This window comes from Rhamphochromis sp. 'chilingali', assembly GCF_963969265.1.
Source record: "Rhamphochromis sp. 'chilingali' genome assembly, chromosome: 20".
Classification (NCBI taxonomy): domain Eukaryota; kingdom Metazoa; phylum Chordata; class Actinopteri; order Cichliformes; family Cichlidae; genus Rhamphochromis; species Rhamphochromis sp. 'chilingali'.
In genome coordinates this window covers 23,772,592-23,798,672 of record NC_137947.1, presented here as the reverse complement: position 1 = coordinate 23,798,672, position 26,081 = coordinate 23,772,592, and the positions used below count along the sequence as shown (strand labels likewise).

General features: G+C 38.7%; 1 protein-coding gene across 18 annotated transcripts in view; it reads left to right on the top strand.

The window, feature by feature from the left end:
• camk2g2 (calcium/calmodulin-dependent protein kinase (CaM kinase) II gamma 2) overlaps window positions 1-26,081 on the top strand; it is an 86,734-nt gene that overhangs the window by 49,075 nt on the left and 11,578 nt on the right. For 4 of the 18 annotated variants that reach the window (XM_080869158.1, XM_080869144.1, XM_080869157.1 and 1 more), the window contains exons 7-15: window positions 5,346-5,448; window positions 8,180-8,263; window positions 8,617-8,711; window positions 13,031-13,153; window positions 16,395-16,478; window positions 16,560-16,602; window positions 17,307-17,366; window positions 20,640-20,680; window positions 24,655-24,735. In XM_080869158.1, the coding sequence (XP_080725284.1) occupies window positions 5,346-5,448; window positions 8,180-8,263; window positions 8,617-8,711; window positions 13,031-13,153; window positions 16,395-16,478; window positions 16,560-16,602; window positions 17,307-17,366; window positions 20,640-20,680; window positions 24,655-24,735 (714 nt within the window). Of the gene's footprint in view, window positions 1-5,345; window positions 5,449-8,179; window positions 8,264-8,616; window positions 8,712-13,030; window positions 13,154-16,394; window positions 16,479-16,559; window positions 16,603-17,306; window positions 17,367-20,639; window positions 20,681-21,451; window positions 21,485-24,654; window positions 24,736-26,081 lie in introns of all 18 variants that reach the window. The other 14 variants (XM_080869147.1, XM_080869156.1, XM_080869146.1 and 11 more) reach the window with 5 other exon arrangements.

Below are 26,081 nucleotides of genomic sequence, written 5' to 3'. Positions count from 1 at the left end.
GCTTTCATGCTGCACTATTATAGTCTTCTCAAATGGTACACTAGCATACAATTATACACTCCGACGACCTGCTGGTGGGGCAGCTATTATAAACCCATTCTTTAATGCCTGGATATTGTTCCAAAATCCTAAACATATCAGGCTGAATTTGCAAATAACTAATTGAAATATGTCTGTTTAATAGAATAAACACTATCAAAACTTGAAGTCTTGGATATTTTATATAGTACAGACTTCATTATATATCACATTATATGCATTTGGCATGCATTTGCCCAAAGCAATTTACAGTAAGTGCATTATCATCATAGTTGCTTAAATGATGAGCTGGAAAAAACTGAGTCAGGGAAAATACTGGAAGGGTCTGGCAGAGTGCTTAAAAATGACTTTTAGCCAACCGTGAACCTGTAGAAGTCGAGATTTTTGCCATTAGGACTAAAGCATGTAACTTGCATACTGATGTAGTGAATTTATTCGTAAATAATTGTTATTTTCCACCTGCCAGTGATTACAGAGCAGCACGATGACTCATCCAGAGTTATTTTAGTGTTGATGAGTGTAAGGCTATTATTCACTATCTCTTAGCTCGGTTTTGGTCTCTACTATCACACATTTTCTATCAGCAAGTTTCTTATTGCGTCTCTTTTATCCGGGTTGGTTGTGCAGAACAAGTGTTGAGGCTAGCTGAGGTGAGAGAGAGAACCAGACACTGTGGAAACTAAAAATGTGTTCATCACGATTAAAGGGACCCTTTCATAGTGACACAGTTTCACTTTGATTTGACACATTGTTATTATAAATATATAGATATATTTTTAGCAGCTGTCAAACTACTGATCTGGTAATCTTTATACTATCAGTGACTAATTGCTATGCACTATCTTAGTGACTAATGTAGTCATGTATTTAACAACGCAGAGTGAATACCAGAATCAAAAACTCCAGTGTCACTCTGCATTTGCTTAATGCACAAACAAGTAACTTTTTACAACACATTTGCCATCTCCAACTTGCTAAAGTATTTTATCTATACATTGGTTTTTCAATGAAGAGGGTCTTAAAAGCATTACAATCCCTGATTTCATCACATACAGGGAGTGCAGAATTATTAGGCAAATGAGTATTTTGTCCACATCATCCTCTTCATGCATGTTGTCTTACTCCAAGCTGTATAGGCTCGAAAGCCTACTACCAATTAAGCATATTAGGTGATGTGCATCTCTGTAATGAGAAGGGGTGTGGTCTAATGACATCAACACCCTATATCAGGTGTGCATAATTATTAGGCAACTTCCTTTCCTTTGGCAAAATGCAATTGCAATTGCAAAGCTTCTGAAGCGTGATCATCGAACAATCAAGCGTTTCATTCAAAATAGTCAACAGGGTCGCAAGAAGCGTGTGGAAAAACCAAGGCGCAAAATAACTGCCCATGAACTGAGAAAAGTCAAGCGTGCAGCTGCCAAGATGCCACTTGCCACCAGTTTGGCCATATTTCAGAGCTGCAACATCACTGGAGTGCCCAAAAGCACAAGGTGTGCAATACTCAGAGACATGGCCAAGGTAAGACAGGCTGAAAGACGACCACCACTGAACAAGACACACAAGCTGAAACGTCAAGACTGGGCCAAGAAATATCTCAAGACTGGTTTTTCTAAGGTTTTATGGACTGATGAAATGAGAGTGAGTCTTGATGGGCCAGATGGATGGGCCCGTGGCTGGATTGGTAAAGGGCAGAGAGCTCCAGTCCGACTCAGACGCCAGCAAGGTGGAGGTGGAGTACTGGTTTGGGCTGGTATCATCAAAGATGAGCTTGTGGGGCCTTTTCGGGTTGAGGATGGAGTTAAGCTCAATTCCCAGTCCTACTGCCAGTTTCTGGAAGACACCTTCTTCAAGCAGTGGTACAGGAAGAAGTCTGCATGCTTCACGAAAAACATGATTTTCATGCAGGACAATGCTCCATCACACGCGTCCAAGTACTCCACAGCGTGGCTGGCAAGAAAGGGTATAAAAGAAGAAAAACTAATGACATGGCCACCTTGTTCACCTGATCTGAACCCCATTGAGAACCTGTGGTCCATCATCAAATGTGAGATTTACAAGGAGGGAAAACAGTACACCTCTCTGAACAGTGTCTGGGAGGCTGTGGTTGCTGCTGCACGCAATGTTGATGGTGAACAGATCAAAACACTGACAGAATCCATGGATGGCAGGCTTTTGAGTGTCCTTGCAAAGAAAGGTGGCTATATTGGTCGCTGATTTGTTTTTGTTTTGTTTTTGAATGTCAGAAATGTATATCTGTGAATGTGGAGATGTTATATTGGTTTCACTGGTAAAAATAAATAATTGAAGGTTCAAGGTTCAAGGTTCTTTATTTGTCACATGCATAGTTATACAAGTATAACACACAGTGAAATGTAGCCTGACACGCTGAAATGGGTATACATTTGTTTTTTGTTAAGTTGCCTAATAATTATGCACACCTGCACACACAGATATCCCCCTAAAATAGCTAAAACTAAAAAACAAACTAAAAACTACTTCCACAAACATTCAGCTTTGATATTAATGAGTTTTTTGGGTTCATTGAGAACATGGTTGTTGTTCAATAATAAAATTATTCCTCAAAAATACAACTTGCCTAATAATTCTGCACTCCCTGTAGGAAATACTCTGATTTTGTTTATTTTTGTTTTGTTTTTTACCCACAAGAGCATCCAGGGGATAGAGCTGCTGAATGCAGTACCTGCATTCGAGCCATAAAAATACCAATAATGGCATTGAAGTGTGCCACGGAGAGGTGTGACCTCACTCGCAGACGCATGTCATATTTTTCGCCTCTCTGTCATCCTAGAAGGGCCACTCGCTCAAGGGAAAACAAGAATTCGAGAGAAAGAGTTGAGTGCTGTCAGCTGGTGGCAGACTGGGTTGTCATGGTAACTATAGGGTGAGGTCACCCGGTTGCTGCAGCACCAGAGTAGGGACTGATTATGCCACCCCCCATTTATCTATCTATCTGTCTGTCCCTCTGTTCTTCTGTTGCTTTTACTTGCCCTCTTTTTGGTCTCTTTTTCCCATTATTTCAGCTCTGCCCTGTTGGGTGGGTTGTGGGGTGGGGGTAGCAGGAGGGGAGGGGTGGAAAACTACACAGGGAGGGATAGACTGACAGATGAGAAGAAACGGACTAAGAGCCCAGCGACGGCTGGTACAAGCTTCTGACATCCACCCATCCATCCATCTGTCCAGTTATGAGGCACTGAGGACTGCTAACAACTACAAAGACTTCTGCCCTTAACACAGACACACACACAAACATAGACACGTCAGGCCTGACACTTGGGACTTGTAGTCTTGAGTGCAGAGCCGCACCATTTACCTTGCTCAGGTTCACCATTAGACCCCAGTAACACCTGGGATTAAGTTGACACTATCTGGATCTGATCACAGGCATTGCTACATCTGGGAGGTTAAGCTTTTAGCAGTGGCATCGTGGTGCAGTGGTTACTGCTGTTGCCTCAAAGCAAGAAGGTTCTGAGGCGTTTCCACATGGAGTTTGCATGTTCTCTCTGCACCTGCGTGGGTACAACTTTCCGCCACAGTCAAAAGGCATGTATGTGTGTGTTTGAGGATGCAGTTGTATATGTCACTATGACTGACTTGCAGCCTTTGCGGTGTTGACCCCACGTTTTTGCCTAGTGTGAGTGGGGATAGGCTTCCAGCTCCATCCAACCCTGAATTGGAGAAGTAATTAGGAAAATTGGGGAAAGCTTTACCTGGACAATTTTAACTGTTGTTTTAACTTGAAATGATGAATCAGGTTTCTGAAGAACAAGGTTAGACTGTACGGACTTGTTTCACACGTGGTTGAGATCAGAATGCTGGCTGGATGTGACGTTGCAGTTTCCATTGCATTCTAACTAACTACACTCTGCACCAGCCTAATGTGAGACTTCAGTGCACTTTGTTTACCCCTCTGATTTTGAATAGCTGCTATGGAGAATTAAGGTGTAACTCTAAAATGTCAGAAACATGAAACCAGAAATTGCTAACAGGATGAAGTGAACCATGTCTTCAGTTAAGATGATATTCCTCATACTTAGAGCAGTATTAGTAACATGATCAAGCATGCAATGTTGCTTAAGCAGGATCAGTTCATTTTCAAATATATATTAAACATAATTATTATTTCGAATAATGGGGTCAGTATATGTGAAAGTAACCCCTGTGAGTCATAATTTCAGGCTACAGACTCCTCTAAATGCTCTGTTTAAGACATGGGCTATCCTTAATATTGGCCAGGTCTCTCTTGAAAAATAGATTTTAATCTCAATGAGACTTTTTACCTGGATAAATAAAGGATAATGAAATATGGCCATGGAGGTTAAACATCTAACTGTAAGAAGCCACACAGGCCTGCTGATCTATGATCTGATTATAAGGTGCAGCCATCAGAATAAAGTTGATTTAAAAGAGGGAAATGATGTTTAAATGGTGTTTTTCAAACACAGGATGAACTAATGTGCTCCATCAAGGCCCAGTGCAAGAGTAATGAGGGTATTTTAACTTTAAGTAATGCAGAGCTACTGCTCTAAGCTGGTCCCAGTTAAAGTCTGAGAGGGCTAAAAGTAGATACTGCCACTTGGACAGAGACAACCTGTAAATTATGTTTACCTGGTGTTGAGAATGAAAAACCTGAAACAAGTTGAAATAAAACACTGCTACTCATAATCAAGTAACACGATTAATCTATTTTTTAAAAAACAGCTGTGACATAAGGGAAAGAGGCAAAAGAGGAAATGAGTTAAAACACACTTGATGCATCCTTATGCTTGCCAAGTCTTGACCTTTTGCACAATAGTGTCATCAGAGGGACCGAGTAAGAATGCTGTGTTAAATCCTGTGACAGCTGATTGAAAAGGTCTTTGCTTTGGGGAAAACCATTGTAGCCAACTTGACAGCATCATGGCTCATTACTACTGTAGATGTCATAATGCTCCTGCGGCCCATTCAGTCATCCAGACAGAAAGGACATTTCTCTAAGTCATGCACATGCTCATCTCTGTTGCCTCTAATCAAGTGTATGTTTATCACATAAAACAAGTTTGTTCAAGTACAAGTGTACCAATCTGCTATTATATTCATTATTTTTATTCTATTGGGGAATGGAAATAATTTATCAAAGATTACCAAAAGGTGAGGATTTGTTTGTCCTTTATTTAATAATAATTACAGTTTATAACTTCTTTTCTAACTTGAGATTTGTCTGACAAAAATAATAATAATAAAATCAGTCACTAGGGTAAAGGTATTCTTCATTCTGAAGAATTATTTGTGTCTCTGTATTGCAGCCAGAAAATTTGCTCCTGGCCAGTAAGATGAAGGGAGCGGCGGTGAAGCTTGCAGATTTTGGCCTCGCTATTGAGGTTCAAGGGGACCAGCAGGCGTGGTTTGGTAAGAAAGATCATTTATTAAACTTAATCTGTAGCATTTCAAATGATGTGTTGTTGATGTTCATGTAACATCATAAATTTGAGGTTTACATTTAAAAATGCAGCAAACAGGATAGGCTTAAAGTGATATACAGTGCTGTGCAAAAGCCTCAGGGAAGCCCTCTGTTACAGGAAAAATGATTCTATGTTTCTTTACCTTCTTTTAAATGTGCAAGCATGCCCTTTTGTCTATGGTTAGATTAGTTTAGAATTATCTTTTTAGACTTTCTCAGCAAAGACATACTGTTTTGGGACATATTGTTTTAGATTGTTTTATCTCTCACAGCCTTCTCCCAGCTCTCTGCTGACGAGACTAGCGCCACATATGGAGTTGTTTATTTTATTTGTTTTGTATTTTCTTATCCTGTTCTCACTGTCTTTCCTATAAAAAGTGCCCAGCCTCTGTACACGTTGTGAGTTGTTCTGAACAGCTTACCCGTGTGCACGTTAACACTAGGAAGGCCCAGGCTTCTACCTTTCTACCTTTAAAACCCGCCACCAGCCAAATGGCTGGTAGGCTTTTAGCTAAGCTTTAGCTTCAGGCAAGTGGAAGCTAAATTGGCTAGTCATTCATATGTAAATTGGGTTGTTACCTGGGAATTCTGGAGGGAGGGGAGTGGGGGTGTGTGGATGAGGGGGTGGGGGAGCTGCTAAAAGCGGTGAGCTTCCTTTTGTTTCATCTTGATGCATTCTCAATCATCCAGGGAAACAAATCTCCAAAAGTCACCAACTTGGAGTGTTTCAGTTTGCCATCTTAGGGAGAAATCAACACACATGGGTGTATGTCCTTTGTTGCTGAGATTTATTGATAAAAACAGTACAAAAAATCAACCATTTGTACACATTTTTACAAATAATTATAAAAAGTGAGTGAGTACATTTCAACATTTTCAGCAATCACTCACAATCCTGGCACTGCCATGGTATCTGTAGTCTGCATTTACCTTGGCTTGGCTTCCTGATCAATTGTCCACTACCAAAAGGAAGCCAAGCCCTGTGATCACACCTTGTTTTGTTGTAAAGGGTGGCAGGGCTTGGCTTCCTTTTGGTAGTGGAGCATTGATCAGTCGTCCATTGTGGCATCAATGTGATCACACCTTGTTTTGTTGTAAAGGGTGGCAGGGCTTGGCTTCCTTTTGGTAGTGGAGCATTGATCAGTCGTCCATTGTGGCATCAATGTGATCACACCTTGTTTTGTTGTAAAGGGTGGCAGGGCTTGGCTTCCTTTTGGTAGTGGAGCATTGATCAGTCGTCCATTGTGGCATCAATGTGATCACACCTTGTTTTGTTGTAAAGGGTGGCAGGGCTTGGCTTCCTTTTGGTAGTGGAGCATTGATCAGTCGTCCATTGCAAGAACAATCATGCCACTGTGCGATGTGTTCACTGCAACAGATACACATGTGGTAAATGCAGACTACAGATACCATGGCAGTGCCAGGATTGTGAGTGATTGCTGAAAATGTTGAAATGTACTCACTCACTTTTTATAATTATTTGTAAAAATGTGTACAAATGGTTGATTTTTTGTACTGTTTTTATCAATAAATCTCAGCAACAAAGGACATACACCCATGTGTGTTGATTTCTCCCTAAGATGGCAAACTGAAACACTCCAAGTTGGTGACTTTTGGAGATTTGTTTCCCTGGATGATTGAGAATGCATCAAGATGAAACAAAAGGAAGCTCACCGCTTTTAGCAGCTCCCCCACCCCCTCATCCACACACCCCCACTCCCCTCCCTCCAGAATTCCCAGGTAACAACCCAATTTACATATGAATGACTAGCCAATTTAGCTTCCACTTGCCTGAAGCTAAAGCTTAGCTAAAAGCCTACCAGCCATTTGGCTGCTCTCCGGGTTTTAAAGGTAGAAAAGCCAAATGGCTGGGCTCTGGGCCTTCCTAGTGTTAAAGCATAAAAAGTGATCTTGTCTCATTGTGTCTTTATTTCTCCTGGGTCTTTTACAGAGTTTTCCCCCAACACCCTCACATCTTTATCATTTGCTGGGACAATTGGAATTTATTGAAATGTGTAAACATACATGGAAATACAATATTTAATGCCAAAACAAAGTTTACAAAATTCTAACAAACTTTGCATTACCACCCTTATTCTTCAACATAGTCTGAAATCTCTTACGCACGCTTTCTTGTAAGTTATTTACCTTTTTCAGTCCAGGCTTCTTGAAGGACATGCAAAGCCCGTCTTTGGCTGTTGGCTGCTGGCTGCCTTTTGTTCCATTCTCTCTGTCAAGATGATCTCACGCTGTTTCGATAATTTTGGGAAGGCCAATCAATGACTGATAGCCTTCCACTGTCACTATTTGGGAATGCTTTAATGCAAAGAATGTACTGAAAATGAGTGAAAAAGAAGACCATCTCCAAAGAAGAACTTGGATAGCTATTGCTCAAGTCCACTTTAAAAAAAATACAAGAAGGATGGTCTTCTTGGAAGGAGAATATAAAGAAATTAGAAGAAGCTCAAGACTTATGCACAGTTCTGCTGGAGTAAGTAGCACAAAGAGATGAAGACTGAATGTTTAGATCATCTCAGCTTGCTAATTTGTTTAAAACACAGCGCTGGCACAAAGCACAGAAAGATGTATGAAACCTGTCATAATGTAGTAGTAGTAATCAGAAGTCACACTGTGTACTGTATATAGGTATAACATGCTTGTATTTTTCTATATTTGCAGGTTTTGCAGGAACTCCGGGGTATCTGTCCCCAGAGGTGTTGAGAAAGGACCCATATGGCAAGCCAGTGGACATATGGGCATGTGGTCAGTCCTAAAGTTTTCAGACTGTAGGCACAGTCATTTCCTAGCAGACCTGTTTTCTCCATTTTTGTTAGATATGGGTTCACTACAGCATTACCATGTCTTTCACAACTCATCTGACTTTGCAATCTTTAAGCAACAACTTCATGTAACGTTCCTGTAACAGTCTTTTCCCTGCAGTAAGTTTTAGTTAAATATTTGATATATTCGGCCGAAACACAACCAGCCAGATTCATAAACAGCAGCCCACATCATTTTAAGTGATAAATGCCCTTAACTCTGCTATAAGCCCAAATAAACATTTTTTTTCTTTTTAACTGTGTATGTACAGTATTTTTTACATTTGTGTGTGTCAGGTGTGATCCTGTATATCTTGCTGGTGGGCTACCCTCCATTCTGGGATGAGGACCAACACAAACTCTACCAACAAATTAAGGCTGGTGCTTATGATGTAAGTACTCACATTCTTGTATTAACCACCCTCTCCTTTTGAACTGTATTGTCATATGTGCAGACAGTTATGATGCAGAATAATGATTGCACTGTGCAGAACTGAATTCCAGCATGGCATTGTCAGTGGACGGAGAATATCACTTTGACTGTGTGTTTATTTTCTGTGTACTGCAGACACAGCCAGCTACACAAACGACACAAGACTTTGTAATGTTTACATTTCCTAGGGAGGGACAAATCCCTATGACTCTCTGTGTCTGCTTTGGATTGTTGGTGTCGTGTTTGGAGGATTCTGAGCTATCAGAGTTGCATTTTTTAACCTTGATGGTGGCTAAACTTGAATATAGTTTGTAAATATATACTGAAATACTAGTTGTGTGAACACAAGTTAAGTTTTTAACTCCTCCCAGAGTGCAACATCAGGCTGGAGACACAGCGTTTACAATTATGACATATTAGAGCTGATTTAAAACAAACAGATCCAGCATACACGGGACAATCTTGGCCTAAATATTGTATTTTATATAAGAGTCAACCGCTTGGTGAGTTAAACTGATATTCTCTTTTTAGTGCTTTTTCCATGCACGTCCATGCTTTTGCTATGCTAAACTATAGATAGATGCCTGAAGGTTTGTTAGTATAATTTTTCAAGTGACAGTTCCTTAGTAATCAGACCATAAAGCTTGTAAAACCTGTATTTAAATTATAAGTGAGTGTGTAAATAAGAGCCAGAGGCACTGTCAGCAGAGACAAACAAATGACGCTCACTAATAAAGGCTGTGCAAACAGACACACTGGGGGTGGAATTACCTGCAACCTGCATATGGTAAAAATTCGGTAGGATATGTATTTCTATAGCACTTTCTCATCAAACTCCAGATTACTTTGTTGCTAGATTCAGCAACTTTTATTGGGATACATAAAGTAGAAAAACACTGACAAAGGTACTTTTTTGCTTCTATATTTCTCTATAATTGATCATTTTACTCCTAAAAAAAAGCTCAAATCATAGCACAGCAATTATTATCAGGGTGTGTGGTAATTTTGTAGGATGATGCGGTTACAGGATCTGACCCAATCCACGTGCAAAATGGTACTTGAAATCTGATCAAATCTCCCAATTTGGAAAAAATCATAATCTGGGACCTCTTCTCCTTTCTTATACTGTAATCCTTCTTTTGAACAAGTTTATTTTCCATCTGGAGCATCAGAAACTTGGGGTTGGGATTCTTTCTTGGTTTTACTGTCAAAGACTCAGCTCTGCTCCTAGCTGAATTAGCCATTTCATTCTCCACTGTTTTATGTAAGGCATATCCCTGTAACATGCACTTGTTGGCAACTTTATTAACTACGGCTATTTAACAGCTTGTTAAAGTGAGTAATTAATTATCCCGTCATATGGCAGCAACTCATTCAGATGTGTAGACATGGTCAAGACGACCTGCTGAAGTTCAAACTGAGCATCAGAATATGGGCTGGTGTAAGTTTTTCAGATACTGCTGATCTATTGGGATTTTACAGTCATCTGTGTGGTTTACAGATAACGGTCTGAAAAAGAGAAAAATATCCAGTGAGCACCAGTTCTATGTTACATGATGACTGAAATGCAGCTTCAGGCTGATGGGAAGTAACAAATAACCACTCATTATAACCAAAGTAGACCATCAGAAGACCATCTCTGAACAGAAAACCTGTTGAACCATAAAGCACATGTGCTACAGCAGCAGGAGACCACACTGGTTCCCACTCCTGTCAGCTGAGAACGAGGGACTGAAGCTGGAACTGAAAAAGGCTCATCAACATTGCCCAATGACTGATTGTAAAAGTGTGGCATGATGTGATGACTCTCAATTTGTGCTGCAACATTCTGATGGTAATGTTGGGATCTGGTGTAACAACATGAAAGTTCGACTGTTCAGGCTGCTGATGAAAGTGTAATGATATGGGGTTATATATACTTGGCACACTTTAGCCCACTTTAGTATCAGTTGAGCACAACCTTCCTGAGTATTGTTACCGACCATGTCCATCCCTCTATGACCGCAGTGTCTACTGATGGCTGCTTCCAGTTGAAAAATGCACACAAAGATCATCTCAAACTGTTTTCCAACACGACAATAAGTTCATTGTACTCAGATAGCCTCCACAGATCTTAATCCAGTAGAACATCTTTTGGATCATTCGTCATGGACGTGCTGCCGACAAATCTGCAGCAACTTTGAAATGAAATGTCACATCAGTATGGATCAAAATCTCTCAAACTGTTTCCAGCACCTTGTTGAATCTATGCCACAAAGAATTAAGGCAGTTCTGAAGGCAAAAGGGGGTCTTTACTTTAAAACTACTGTTTAAGAATTTACATTTGATTCAGAATATTACAAAAACCTTATTAACTAGAGCTTCAATAAGCACTTTGGACTTTAATGGAACACATAGTTTTGGGCGTATTCAGGGTTAGAGCAGGCGTTTTGCGTTGTTTTTGTACCTGCATCTATGGAAATGAGAGTTAAGTTTCATGACATCTGTGACGGAATTCGACCTGAATTCATGAAACTTTAATTGTGATACTCTGATCATTTCCTGTTTTCAAATTAGTTCATGTGTATTCGTAACTACAAGGCCGGAGCATCGAGATGAGCTCTGCAGGACACCATCACTTCAAGTGTTGTCAAATAACATGCTCTAAATTCTGTCATGCAAGTAATTTAGAAATTTAATTTTAGTTTTTAATGGCTTGCTACTCGGCATTGTATAACTTTCATCTTGCTGCAGAAAAAATAACTGATACACTATGGGAGAGCAATGGGCTTATTCATCAGCTCTCGTCATTGTCCTCTGGGAGATAGGAATTTATTACCCATATTAATTTACATAATTGGAAGCAACCACATCTAATGAATGTGCATAATATGAACAATAATATGAAGTGACTGACGAGCACTTATAATAATGTGCACTTCTTGGATATCATCACTGTCACACAGATACCTTGAATTTCTGCTTTTTTCTTTCATCGGTAACTGACATCTGATATGTTTGAAGTAAAAGTCTGTTGAAAGCTTGCTTTGACTTTTAGCAGTAAACATGTCTGCTGACTCCACCCTTTTGTTATACCACTGAAATTGCCCATCAAAGACAGACAAATCGTTGCTCAACTTCACATATTAAGACTGTTCCAAAACAAATGAAGTCAAATATGTTTTAAAGAGAAACAAGCAAAATATACTTTTTTTAAAATCACAAAAACAGTCACCTAAAGGTGTTGTATGTTGTTTATAAGGTAAAGACCCTACAATGATATATACAGACATAAGAGGGAAATAACCGTTCCCCACAGGAGTGTGCACATGTATATCTTATTGGAAAGGTATGTGCCGTTTGTTGTTGCAGGGTATCTGCGCAACACTTTTGTGTACAGTATTGTGTTTCCTGTCTATGTGCGTATGTTCTGGTGCTAACTGTTGTTTGTTTGTACATGTGTGCTGCTCCTTCAACTGTGTCCAAGACAAATTAATCCTCAGAGAGAAAACAAAGGCCAATTTAACCTAATCTGTTCATGGGGGTGTTGTGATAGTGTTTTAATATGACAAATTAAAGATAAACAAATTACTCACATGCCGTGGATGTTATTATGAGGTAACATTGATCAGCTGCTCATAGCCTGTAAAAATTTATGGACACGATTGATTAGCACAAACAAAGTTATATTTATTAATGGATAAGAGCTGTCTGTAAATCTGCAATTAGAGTATTACTTTTCATTGCTACAACCTCGCTTATGACTTGTGTTTGTTCCTGGTCCTGAGAGGTGTGGATATTTGCCCTACAGAGTTAAAAGTTGCAAGTTGCACAACCTTAATTCACTCAACCTGCCTCTGTAAATATATTTTGCTGGAAATTTTCCCTACCCTCCTTTGAATGCATGCACAATGAGGAGAGAGCTGCACCTTCTAAATGATCATACAGTTTGCAGCTCTAATCTGTTACATGTTGGGTAAATACAGGTGCAAACACTGTAGGAAATCTGGTTCAGTCATTTAAATATCACAGTCAATTAAAAGAAAAGCTTTTACTACCATCTTTTTTGGATCTTGTATCTGCGTAAGCATTCTTCGGGCTCTGCAAACTATGTTTTTTTTTATTTTTTATTGCTCAGTTGTGCTGGAATGCCAGTGTTAAAATTTTAAATATGTGCTAAATATAGAAATGTCTAATCAATGCTAAACAACAGCAAGTTAATCATGGCTTGGAAACATCAGTTTTTGTTTTACCAGTTTTTCAGTGATATGTTTCTTCCTGCTCTTCGCCTTCCTTCAGTTTCCTTCTCCTGAGTGGGACACAGTGACCCCTGAGGCCAAGAATTTGATCAATCAAATGTTAACGATTAACCCCGCCAAAAGAATCACTGCCGACCAGGCCCTCAAGCATCCCTGGGTCTGCGTAAGTCACACTTGTCTTTATCTTTGTTTTTTATGTAGTTTTTCTTGCCAGCTTTAAACAAATCATGTCACAGTTTTTCTTTCTTAAGCACTCTTACATCAGCACAGCCCAGGAACACCTGTCTTACATTGTATTTCATTTCTAACACAGCTATTCAGAATAACAGCACCATCTTTGATCCAAATGGCTAGTTTTAAAAACATGCACAGAATGACATTATATACTAGAGCAGAATTTGTAGCTTTTTGTAGGTTGAGACATAAGTTTGGGTTTATTTGTCTCACATTTGGACAAGACGCACATTTAAGGAACTCAGAAAAGACCTGTAAAGTCATAAGTCATAATTTTAACACCAATAACAATTTAACAGCATAAATGTAGTTTGTTATCAGATAAAGCACAAGGACAATAATTTCCATTTTTATTGTTAAGGAGTTGAGTAAGGAGTCGCCCAGATAATGTAAGAGCCCCGTAGGCTTATCTTACAGCTCCCACTTCTAAAAGTTTTCATTTATAAGTCCCTGACAAAGCAGGCTTTTTCATTCTGTTTGGTATCACAGAGGAGTTGGAATACACATGAGCTGCTCCTGCCTGTTGATGAAAAGCTACTCAGGGGAGCATATCAGAGCTGTAGAGCATTAAAAAGAATTCATTGTTGCAGTTGTACACAATGCCATTATTGTCATAGCCTCAAAATGGTGATTAAATGTTTCTTACCAGAATGCACCTTTGGAGTCACGGTCCCTTCCTCTTGTATTTTAATGTTCATGGGTTTTTATCTTTTCAAAGAGATTTTCTAAAGCAGTTCTTCATCTCGTCCCATCGCATATCTGTGAGTTCAATCTCAAGTCAACGATACATATACAGGCTCTATAAAGAAGATGGATGCTTACACATAGATGCTTCAGTGTCAGTGCTATAGAAAAGGTGGTGTATGTGACCACCACCACCACCTCTTCTATATTCACTATATTTAGACAAGAGGGTGGAGTGCTAAGTTACCAGCTAAGATTGGTTTGGCCTCAGTCACAGAGACCTAGAGACCAGTCGCTAAGGAAAAGTGTGCATTTCCCTACTGATTGGCAAATGGTTGCTGGCAGAGAGGGTGCTTCATTAAAAACCTTCTTGTAATTGCTTTTCTCGCAGGTGGATTTTCAAAGTCACCAGTAGTTTGCGTGGAAGTTGCCGACTTGTACGCAAACACTCAACAACTGACTTGGTAGTGAAACTTAAATCGCTACGCATACTGAAAATGGAGAACATTTGCCTTCAGAGTAAATGTTGTGCATTACTGCTGAAACCATTATGTTTTAAAAGGTGCGGCTTTTACTTTGTTGGGAAACTGTCTAGGGCTGAACGATTATGGAAAATAATCTAATTGCGATTTTTTGCCCCAATATTGCGATTGCGATGCGATTATTTTTTTAAGGTCTTTGTCTTCTGTATTATTAAACAAAGACAAGCAATACATCATATAGTATGGCCAATACTATATTACATTAATTTTAAACTGTTCTTTCCTGGAAGACAGACCTCTGTTATGATGACATGAGGTGATGCATGAATTGATGACTGACATTTTTATTTAACTTCTTCAATCACAACAGTATATTTGAACATACACAATAGTTTATTTTTAGCTTACAAACATCTGAGCATAAAGTGCTGACAAGGAACCCTGGTGTAAACATTAAAATGAAAGTCAGTACAATGTGCAGATTGCAGAAATATACATAAAAAAAATCAGTGGCTTTACCACACTCAGTTTTTCGACATCTGTGAACTACTAGACAGTCATTCAATTAAAAAATAATATTAAATAAATAAAACTAATAAATAAAAAATACACACATCTTACTGATCTCTGCAGTCAGTAACATTACACATAAAGTGCAAACATAATAGCAATTGTATAAACACACACACAAACACGCCTTTAAAGTTTAAAGGCGTGAAATTGGACGGTCTAGCCTTCTGATTAGCGTCACCGCTGTCTCGGTGGAGTTTAATAAACTCGGCCGTCTGCTTCTTGCTATCTAAAATATAACCAGACACTGGTGTAAATTCTCGACTGTCTCATACTTCTGTTTAATAAGTTTTCTGTTTGACGTTTAGTCAGCTGTGTGAAAACCAAGGAGGAACCCACCCGGGGGATTAATAAAGTTTTATTTTATCTAATCTAATAACTTTAATCTCAGCCAAACCGATTTACTCACGAACAAACAAAACACTGAAAAAAGCCCAACAATAACATTTTTAGGTTGTCTAAGTGACTTATATATTACGTTTAACCCGAGCAGCGAAACTCCGCGGTGATCTGAAAATGATGTGCCGGGAGTTGTGCCGTTCTCGGCCGCATCAGTAATCCTCGAGCTCCCGGCTAGCTGTCGAGCTGGTGGGTAGCAGACGCCTCTGAAAACGTCGAAGCACTTTTGCAAATATGGGATATCTTGATAAACCGAGCAGATATTTGATGTTTACACAACTACTTTCTTGCCTGAAAATATGTTAAAAGTTTATTTTGTGACCCAGAAAGATTAGTATGAGTAATTTTAAAACTTAGTAGCGGCCGCCATTGCTGGAAACTGGAGTTTGGCTGGGCCGCGCTATGAATTCTGGGATATGGTAGTAATTTGGACAGCCTTATAATCGCAGTATAATCGCAGCCTTTGCGGTTAGAAAATTGCACTTGATCATGTCGCGATATTATCGCAAATGCGATATATCGTTCAGCCCTAAAACTGTCCCCATTTCCAGTTTCATTACAGAATAGTTGGCATGTGTTTGCAGACAAGCAGGCATCCTCTGCTGGGTGACCATGGAAATCTGCTAGTGACCAAAGCTATCACAAGGAGATTATTAGTGCAGCACCCTCTTTGTGACTCACTTTGCCACCGGTTTCTTTAAAAAGATAGCAAGCAGCCTCCCACAACCAACTGCCAACTGGTAATACACATTTTTATCTGATAACCGGTGGTTACCAGGTGATAACTATGCGATAAACGGTAAAATATTCCAAAAGCACAGATATAATTAAAAGGTCTTGTTCAGAATAGCACCGGTGAGGCCTAGCAGACAGTGACTGGGTACATCTGCCTGTGTAAGAATACCTGTCTGTCCAATATGGCTGCACCCCTAACTTTAGGTCTTACCAGTATAAAAATGGACAAGTTATTAAAAAAGTGGCATTGACGGTGTAACAGTGATATACTTAATGTTGCCCTTTCCTCTTTACTTAAAGCAACGATCCACTGTGGCCTCCATGATGCACCGTCAAGAGACTGTGGAATGTCTGCGCAAGTTCAATGCCAGAAGGAAGCTTAAAGTAAGCACGAACACAGTTAAACATACACATAACTCACTAGCTTATGCTTATAATCTTGTATATTATTTGCCTTGACTCTAGGGAGCTATCCTCACTACGATGCTCGTGTCCAGGAACTTTTCAGGTGAGCTTTTGTAGTTAGTTTAAAATTGTCAACACTCAGTAGGAGCGCACTTCTTTCCGGATCCTATCTCTCATAGAAGCCAAGTGATACATGTCACTGTTGTTCTGCTACTGTATCTCCAGTCTACCATCTTCTTCCCTTAGCCACACCGATTGGATTTGATTTTGCACTTCAGGGGTTTGGCTTGGATTTCATCCTCATAAGCAGTTTGATCACAGTGCACTTTTGATTGAACAACCAATTTGCGGGCTGGACAATGGACTAGCAAGCTAATGCACTAATGCTATCGGCCCTGTGTTTATATGCCTTCATGTAAGCAAAGCAGCTCCATTGGATTATGTCCATCTACTTTGTAAAGGCTAAGACTGATCCAGACTGAAGTAAGCAGACCAGCCAGACCTCTGAAATGCTTTGTTCGTAAGCCTAGGCTTGTTTATTCACTGTAGAATAAACAAAGAAGTAAAATCAGTAAGTTGGGGCTCAGACATTTTATTTCTGACAAGATTTTCCCATCTGTTGCTTCACTTCATCCTAATAAAAATGAAGTTTGGTATTACATCATTTTATTGATTAAATTAAAATGTCAAAAACAGTAAGCAGGTCTCTTGGAAGCACAAAAAGTTATTAAAGAAAAAAGAAGGAGATTTTCATGGTTTAGTGGGTCTCTCTCCCAGTAGCGCACTGAATTCCTCTTTGTCTAATAGTGGGACGGCAGCACACCAGTCCTGCCGCTACCACCAGCACAGCCGCAATGGCTCAGGAAGGTACGTTTGCTAGAGGGGGTGTTGGAGTCGGGCACTGCCAGCTTCGTGCTGAGGTTTTTGGCATGTGGCCTGGGCTGCTTGAACCCTCCCCTCCCCCCACCACCACAACCACCTGCTGCCTGCACACTGATGGATCACGTTTATGTGGTCATCACTGCACTGGGGCATCTTACAGTCACAGACGAACATATAAATAAAAGCCGCAGATGAAGCTCAGCTACTGACCTTTCAGTACTCCTGGGCTTCCTAATGGTCTAATAAACAGACCACCTCTCAAGGACTGGATATTTAATTTCCTGTGTCGAACACAACAGCCATTTAAATGACACCCAGCATGACCCTCGGACCTTCTTCCAACTACCCCAGCTGTCACCAAGCAAAGCTCAGGTTATATATCTTTGCATTAGCACAAATATCACAGGTTGTTTTTCTCTGCTGCATCGCCATTTATATTACCAATATGAACAGAAATTCCAGTATTTAACTCGGAACTCTTGCAGCTTTGCCTTCTTCAAATTGATCTGGATCCACAGTACTGATGCCCAGTCGATGCCTGCCTGTGCTCGCTGCAACCTTCCCTTGGCATGGCTCTGGCGCCAACAGCCAGCCAAGCATGTTTATGAGCGTACAGTGCAGTTTGCCAACCTGCATGGGAAGCTGGATAAACAGAATGCAAAGTGTCCTGTGTTAACTATTTTCTTTGTCTCCTCTCTCCTGCCTGCTCTTGTTTTTGTTTGAGCAAATACAACTAAAAAGGAAAAAAAAACAGTTTGCTTCAAACAAAGTGCTTATGCCATTATCAGGTCATCATTATGCAGATATATATTAACACAAACACAGCGATATCGCTTAGTGGGGTATCAGCACGTGGATGGCTTTGGTTTGTGGTTTCACATTACTGATATTTTTTAACTAAGACAGATCACATTTGCAGCTAATGATTTTTCATTTAGTTAAAATCTCCCTTAACTCCCAATAAACCTTTACGTTACTTAAGAGATTACATCTTGTTCTCCAGTGGCAAACCTTTAGCTCTACCTCTGAGGGTGATGATTCAGGACAGTTTTGTTTTCAGGCATGCTCAAACTAATTAGTTTGTTTGAAGCATACTGAACCTTTAACACGTGTGGGTCATATGACAGTGCTGGCTGCTTGCTTAAAGAGGACTTATTAAGCTTTTCTTTCAGCTGTATATTTTATTTTTGGAATTCATAGTTAAAAGTTCCTTAATCTTATACAGAGGACACTTAGTTCATCATTTGACTGAAGCTAGCAGCTTTAACACTGCTTTCCTCTGATTGGTTGCACCTCACAAACAGGAGTTTGAACAGCAGGTAGGCGGGGCTGCTATATTCAAAAGTAGAGATTACTGTAATAGGAATATCCACACTCTTTGAGATCATGCAAAACCAAATTTAAAGTGCTTAGAGCTCACTTGTACATTCGCTGATGATACAAGTGATGTGCCACGTTTCATAAGAACCCTTGCAACATTATGTAAGTAACAGAAAATAAGGAAAAGTGTAATGGGTCCCCTTTAAAAGCTGGTCATACAGGAAAAAACAGTCTGATTAACAAGAGGATGCTTTGCCGATAAAATGTTAATGACTTTCCCTTTTTTTGCTCAATTCCAACTGTCAAATTTCTTCACTTAACAAGACTCAGTGTTGTCACATACAGTGTTACAGTGAAGAAATCAGACTTGAATTTGTACAGATGACATCCTGAAGTTAAAGGTTTCTGCTGAGAAAGCACCACTCGGCTCCTTTTATGAGGAAGACTTTGAAGTTGATGTTGCATGCCAGACATTTTGATGACTGCATGAACCATCACCGCTGTGAAAATGATTAAAGAATGCCTTTTAACGCGCAGTAACAGCCTGACAGGTGTTGCCTGCAGTTGTCACCTTTCAGTTCAGATGTTAAGATGCAGATATTAAATACATTACTGTTCTCTTACCTTTTTCATTGCCATCCTTCCTTCTTTTTGAATGGAAGGTAAGGGTGAATCATTGGAACATGGCTCAAAGACAAATGATTGTTGGTAAAATGTTTATTTTTAGTGAGTGTTTGTGTGTTAATGCATGTGTTTTATTACGTTTCCTTTTTGTCAGGTGGAGTGGTGTCATTTGTGTGTTAAAACTGTCTGGTCAGGTTTTCAGGTTCACATACATGCCTCCTAACATAAACTAGATTATAGGGATGAAGGTGGCATTTGACGTGGCCAAAGCAATCTTATTAAATAAATTATCAGCAGTTCTGTAATTGACATTAAACATATATATGTATATTTTACTTGTTTCAACAAAAAACAAGGTAAAGATAAAAAAAAAAAATAGCTCTTTTACTCATTCATAAGCTTAGTCATGTATTAATTCTCATTTGCCCCCTGAAAGCAGACAAATAAAATCAAACACTAGAGCAGGATATGAAATATTAGAAGTGTTATGAACTGAGCTGAAACTGATGTTATTACTGTGGAAAGTGAACAAAAAGTGTTTATTGTTTAACATTTTGACAGTTTAGAGGATTATTGGACCCAAAATTATGGTTGAGCCAGAAATCCACACAGTACCATAAACAAATGAAACCAACTTTAAAATGAGCTTTAAAGCTCAGAAAATTAACATGTGGTTTTACTAGGAACTCGTAATGCTGACCTGCTCTCACAATCAGAATCACCTTTTTGAATTTTTTAATTGTTTCCCTGTATAAATTTTTTAATGATTTTACTGTTTTAGAATTTGGATTCTCCATGCAATAGTTGTGAATTACTGACATTTAATTTTTTAACTAAATAAATTTTACAATCTTGGTGTACAAACTGTAACAATGCAGTGGAAATAAAATGCGGAACTTGCACGTTACTGGGCAAAACAATCTGCATAGTCAGTGTAGTGTACATTATAATGAAAAATAATTATGAATGGGGCTACCTCGATGTGTCTGTTTTTATACAGTGATTTCAATTTTGCCAACAAGTTGTGTTTTTGATTTTCACGTTATCATTTTGCTTTGTCTGTATCATCACTACTGAAGTCTCTTTAATTCCCTGTTTATCCACAGTGGTTCATAAAGTAAACTTTTTGATGGGATCGTCCATCATACAACAGCTCTGCTGTTAGAAATATCAATGTGAAGTCAGTTTTGTCAAACCTGATAAACTCTTAGGCCGTCTTTTGTCATGCTGACTGAGTGATTTCAGCTCTTCTGTTGATTGGACAGCTGTCCCCCTTAAACTGCGTCCTCATCATCTTTTCTCACTTTCTTTCAGCGTGTAAAACCTTACTAAACAAAAAGTCGGACGGTGTGAAGGTAAGCTCTCTGACCCATGAGGGTTTTCTTGATGTGACTTATGTACTTAACTTACTCTCCTTATCTTTATCTCCTTTTTGGTCTGTCCCCCTAATTACTGTCTGAGACCATTTTTAACTGTGATATGATGGAACAAGATCAATTAGATCACCTCTGTGCTCTGGTGCAACATGGTCTTTTTTCTAAAGTCTGTTTAATATATTTTAAAGATTTTTGTGACTTAGGGGGATAGGATTTATTTTAGAAATGAACTAGGTACTTGATTATGTTCATAAGAAATCAGTTAACTCACATTGAGATTAAAGTAGATCTAACGAGCTTACCTAAAGATTAAAAAGCTTTTAAAATGGTGTTTTTAACCAGCCGCTTTTCTTTGACTCACAGCGATTTTTGTTTTGATCAACAGTCAGCGTCAGTGCATGCAATGAACTGCCGTACTCACCAAGGGCAAAACAAAACTCCCATTACATACAGTAACTTAAACAGTAACTAAACCCTTGAACATTAGAAAATGCACAACCAGTTATTGAACACCAATAAAATAATTTCCAATATTTTTTCTATTTTTTAACCCCCCTTTTTATTTGCAGCTGATTCAGATTTTTCTGAATCCCTTTATCTCATCTTTATTCCTGTGTAAGCTTGTGCAGCTGTTTTGTTTTTTACTATCTTTCTGGGATCAATCTGGCAGCTTCACCTTTTTGTCTTTTTTGATTAGTTCCCGATGAATCCTTATTTTTTTCCCTCCTCTTTTCCATTGCTGTCTGTCAGAAAAGGAAGTCCAGCTCAAGTGTTTGTTTGATGGTGAGATCGGCTCTGTCGTTTTTGTTCATTTTTTTTTTTTTAACTTTTTTTTTGTCCGTCTTCTTTGCGAGTCTTTGCCCGTCCAGCTCTCCCTTTACCCTCTCTGTTTCATTTTTTTTTCCTTTTGTGCAGAGATGCTTTAGGGGTCGTTTATGGCAATTTTTGTTGGATTTTTCCAAATTCATACAACATCCTTGCATTCCCTTCCTCTGGAAGCGCCACCAAAACCATTTAAAGAAATAATACACACACACACGCTCTTCACTATCCAGTTACCCCCTTCTGATGTGCGACTCATTGACCCATGGATCTGCATTTTCGCTTCATACCTGACCATCACCGTGGGACAACTGAATCCCTGCTAATCTCAAGATACCACCATTTTTCTTTTTTTCAGTTGTTGCATGTTTATCGTACCCTCATTATGTTTCATTTAAGTGAATTCTTCTTTCCCCTTTTTACCGTAAATAAAACGGCTGTCTTTGTCACCTGCAGATAAATTCTCCGATATGAGCTAGAGAAAGTGTGAGCTTCTAAATTCTGAATATAAAATAATCAAGTAAAAAGATTGTTTTCTTATTTTTCAGGTCTGTTGATCTGTTTGGATGGCTACATTTTTCCCTCACTACATTATTTTCCAAAGTAAAAGTGATACAAAACTAGTTAATAGTGTACATTTATTAGTGGTAGGTTTGCATATCTGTGGAAAACATAACAAAATAATTGCTTTAGCTGCTTTAAATACAAAGTCCAGTTTATCCTCATCTCTCCCAAAAGACGTTACCCTTTCAAAAGAACATAAAACTTTATTAAAAGAAAAGTACTACACAGTTTTGTTTATTTTTGTAGATGGAAACTGAGGTTCAAGATTGCAGGTTGTACTAAGAAATATCTCGGTTTGAGGCCTAATTAGCATTTTCAGACATTAATAACATGCTGTTCTGAATATTTTGATTCTGGTAAACAGCCTTTTTGAGGAGGCTTGGGGGGGGGAATAATCTTAAAAGGACCTCATGTTTGTGTTTCTGTGCTTTTCTATTCCAAATTCTGCTCAAGTTGTTTTAATAGCACTGAAGTGCTCAGATTCACCAAGTTAACAGATATGGGGTTTTTTAAAGAAAGAGGAACAAGGCTACATGTCGGCTCATGACCTTGATCAATTAGGTCCAAACAAAGTGGCTCCACAATGCTGTCATGATTGCAGGTGGAAATATATTTTTTATATTTGAACTTCTTGAAAGTTAAATGTTTCTTATTCATGAGAAATGTTTCTCCTCCAGCCCTGAAATGCAGTAAAAGATGTCAAATCTGTAATCTGCCTTGTTGATGGTGTCAGCATTGCACATTAGTTATTCTGTTAGAAGTTGTTCCTAGTAGGCCTCAGAGACTGCCAAAATACTGTTTAAAGTCACACTGGGGTAATTTGCTCTTCTGAGAGTTGCAGAAAAACAGCTAAAAACTCCCAGCACTTTGGCCTTAATCTTTCACTGACGTAATCCATTCGTCCACACCTCTCAACTTTCCTGTGGGAATATTTGTATTCCCCTTTCCTTCCAGTTAGCTCGAGGCCAAAAGGAGAGTCCAGCTGAAACAGTGTTCTCTTGTTCACATCATACATTCCAGCCTCAGTCTGCAGCTGTAACATAACCTATATCTTAGTCATCCAGCGGAAACATTACTACAGCTTTTAGGAGCAAGCGAGTGAAAAATTATGTTAACTCGTAAGCAAGACAGAAATATGCTTAAAAGGACAGAAATATCCAAACGTGTAGTCCTTATGGTTTTTAAGCTCTCTAAACACATAGATCCTACATTTTCCATAATGCAATCAACACCATCTTTTTGTCATACCCTCTCTGCCTGCTGAATAATTTTTTTACTGTACCTGGTTGTTTTGTTTTTTGTTTTGTTTTTGCTTACAAAAGCTAATTTTTGGCGAGTTTTGCAGAACGTTTCTTTATGGCTTGCACAAATCACCACAGTGAAGTAAGAAACGCATTGTAAATGTGTCTCCTAGCTTGGATTGCACTTCATGACTTTAATTATATTAGTAGATTCTCCAAGAGTGCAGCCAATGTCATTTTAATTACATTTTGTACTACCTATATCATAGCTAAACAGAAATATGAATTCAGAACATATTTTTTAAAATTAAACCTTCCTTCAGCTGTAAAAGGCTGATGTTGTATTATCGTCATCCTGCCGTGCGGGCAGGACCAAAGTTCCTGAATGCAATAACTCCAGAATGAAAAAACACAGGAGCTTAAATTCCACCGTAGGTGTATTTACTAAAAAAAGTTGTGACCTCGACCTTAATGCCATGTAATAACTTGAGAACAAGGCAATGTATGATTTTCAAATTGATACAACACGTGTATCCACTAGGAGGCTGAGGGGGTATCGTTGGCCGCTGTATTTTGTTTTCTTTAAAATTAAAATTTAAATGTTGCTGTGAGTGTTTTTTATATTAGCAGCCAACATTTGAAAAAGGTTTAGACAGATTTCACTTTTTAAAACTCAAAGCCATAAATAGGATCTGTTCAAGATGATCCTTTAAGTAGTTTTGTGTGTAAAATAGGCTTTACTGTTATCTTTGCGTGAGCTAATGAAGGGGAAAAACAGCTTAAACCACATATCTGTTGCATGTGTTCACACAATAGAGAAAAACCTGCTACCCAAGGCCTTTCACTGCATGCACAGACCTGGACTGCTGAGCTCGCTTTAGATACAGACTGATTTCTCTTTCTATCTCAGCAAATGATTCACATTTTTTTAAGTGCTGGGGAAGAAAATAAGTCATTCGCCCTTAATATATGCTTATTGTTAAAATGCACTTTTCTGTTAACAATTCACAATTTTATTAAAGGCATAAAAATATTTTGTTTTGGTTACTTTGTATCTATGAGTTCTATGATCATGAAAAGAAACGTTAAAACTACATGCAGAGCAGAAATACTGATGATTGCACCTGCCCTTTAAAATGCAAAGATAGGAAGGTGCAGATAAATAAATTAAGTTTAACATCTGCACATACAGCTCTTGCCCTGACTGTGCAGCGTATAGTCCGTGTAATGGCTCCATTCCTTTATTCCACCTATGATTCCCATAGCTTGGTTCATGGTTTAGTGGGAGGAGTGGGAGTCACTCTGTGTTGTGTTTCTTTGCCCCAGTCGCAGGGAAACAACAGTAAAAACAGTGTAGTAAGCAGCAGCAGCACCAAAGACAGCAGCATGTCATCTTCAGCACCAATGGTACCTCATCTCTATTTGGTTTCTTTGCTTTTAATAGCATCATTTCATTGTTTCCCATCTTCTTATCGTTTAGTTCTATCCCCTCATAATCTTTTTGTCGCTTCCCATATTAAGTAAAACCTTTTCCTTGTCCTCTGTCTCATCGATCATTGTCTGCGTCTCTGCTTCCGTTTCGAACACAAACTGTGATCTTGGCGGTGAATTTGATGACTTTAAAATTAAATGACTGGCTTGCCCCTTTGAGTTTGTCTCTCCTGGCTTGTGTTTTACCCATACCTCCGTGGACACACCTTCATATATTTACCCGGTGCCTGACAGGTAGACAAATGACTTTCATTTTCCAGTACAACAGCAGACACTTCAATCAAGTTCTGCTCAACCACATCCTTGTGACTCCTTTGTGTGTTCAACTAGGTCACCAGAGCTTTGTTGATGCTTTGCCTCTGAAGTGGAGGTTATTGCCTCTACATCAAAAGATGACCTTTCACAAATTGCTCTTCAATTTCTGAATGGTAAATGATGGGGGCTTCTGGGTAAAACAGCAGCCTGAGTTGACAAATGAAAAACAAGCCATATTTTTGCAAGAGGATGCAGCCCCTGTGTTTGTGGGATCGAGTCATTTATACAACATACAAGAGTTTGTATGATGTTTGTCTCAGGTTGGTTAAATGGAAACGATGGCAACATAACACACGACAAGGAAATGTGCACTGAATGTGTACTTCATTTCTAATTAATACAAAAACTTTCTGTCTCCTGACATAAGTATCATGCCTATCATGTCTTAAGCCTAGCATAAGACTAAACCAAAACATCTAAGTAACAAAATCTAGCACAAATAGGCGTTTTGAAGACTTAAGAATGTTTCCAGTAATTAACTTTCTCTATAAATTCAAAATGTCATTTCATACTGTTTGTTTTCTTTAACAAGATATTTCCAGTCTTTATTGCTAGCTTTTAGTCTTATTGAATCTAACATAGTAAAAAAAAGATTTGGTATTTAATTGTTGTAATTTTGTCATGCTTGTCTGAATGTCAGTGGGATTACTTGTAAAAATAAAGATTACATTAAAACAAATAAGACCTTTTTTGCTAAATTTAGTCCCAAATAATGTTAAAAAGAAGGTAAACTTATCTTACCTTAGCTTGCCTTTTTTTGTCAGAGCCAGCCCACACTCTCCAGTTTCAAAACAGCAGATCTCAACAGTCAAAATCCTCAGTTTAAAGCTTTATAAAAGGCTTCCATCATTTATGTACGACATTTACCACACAAACATAACAGCATCAGTATTTTTATTTTAATCTGCAAGAATGCATTTGTATTTATTTATTTATATATATATATA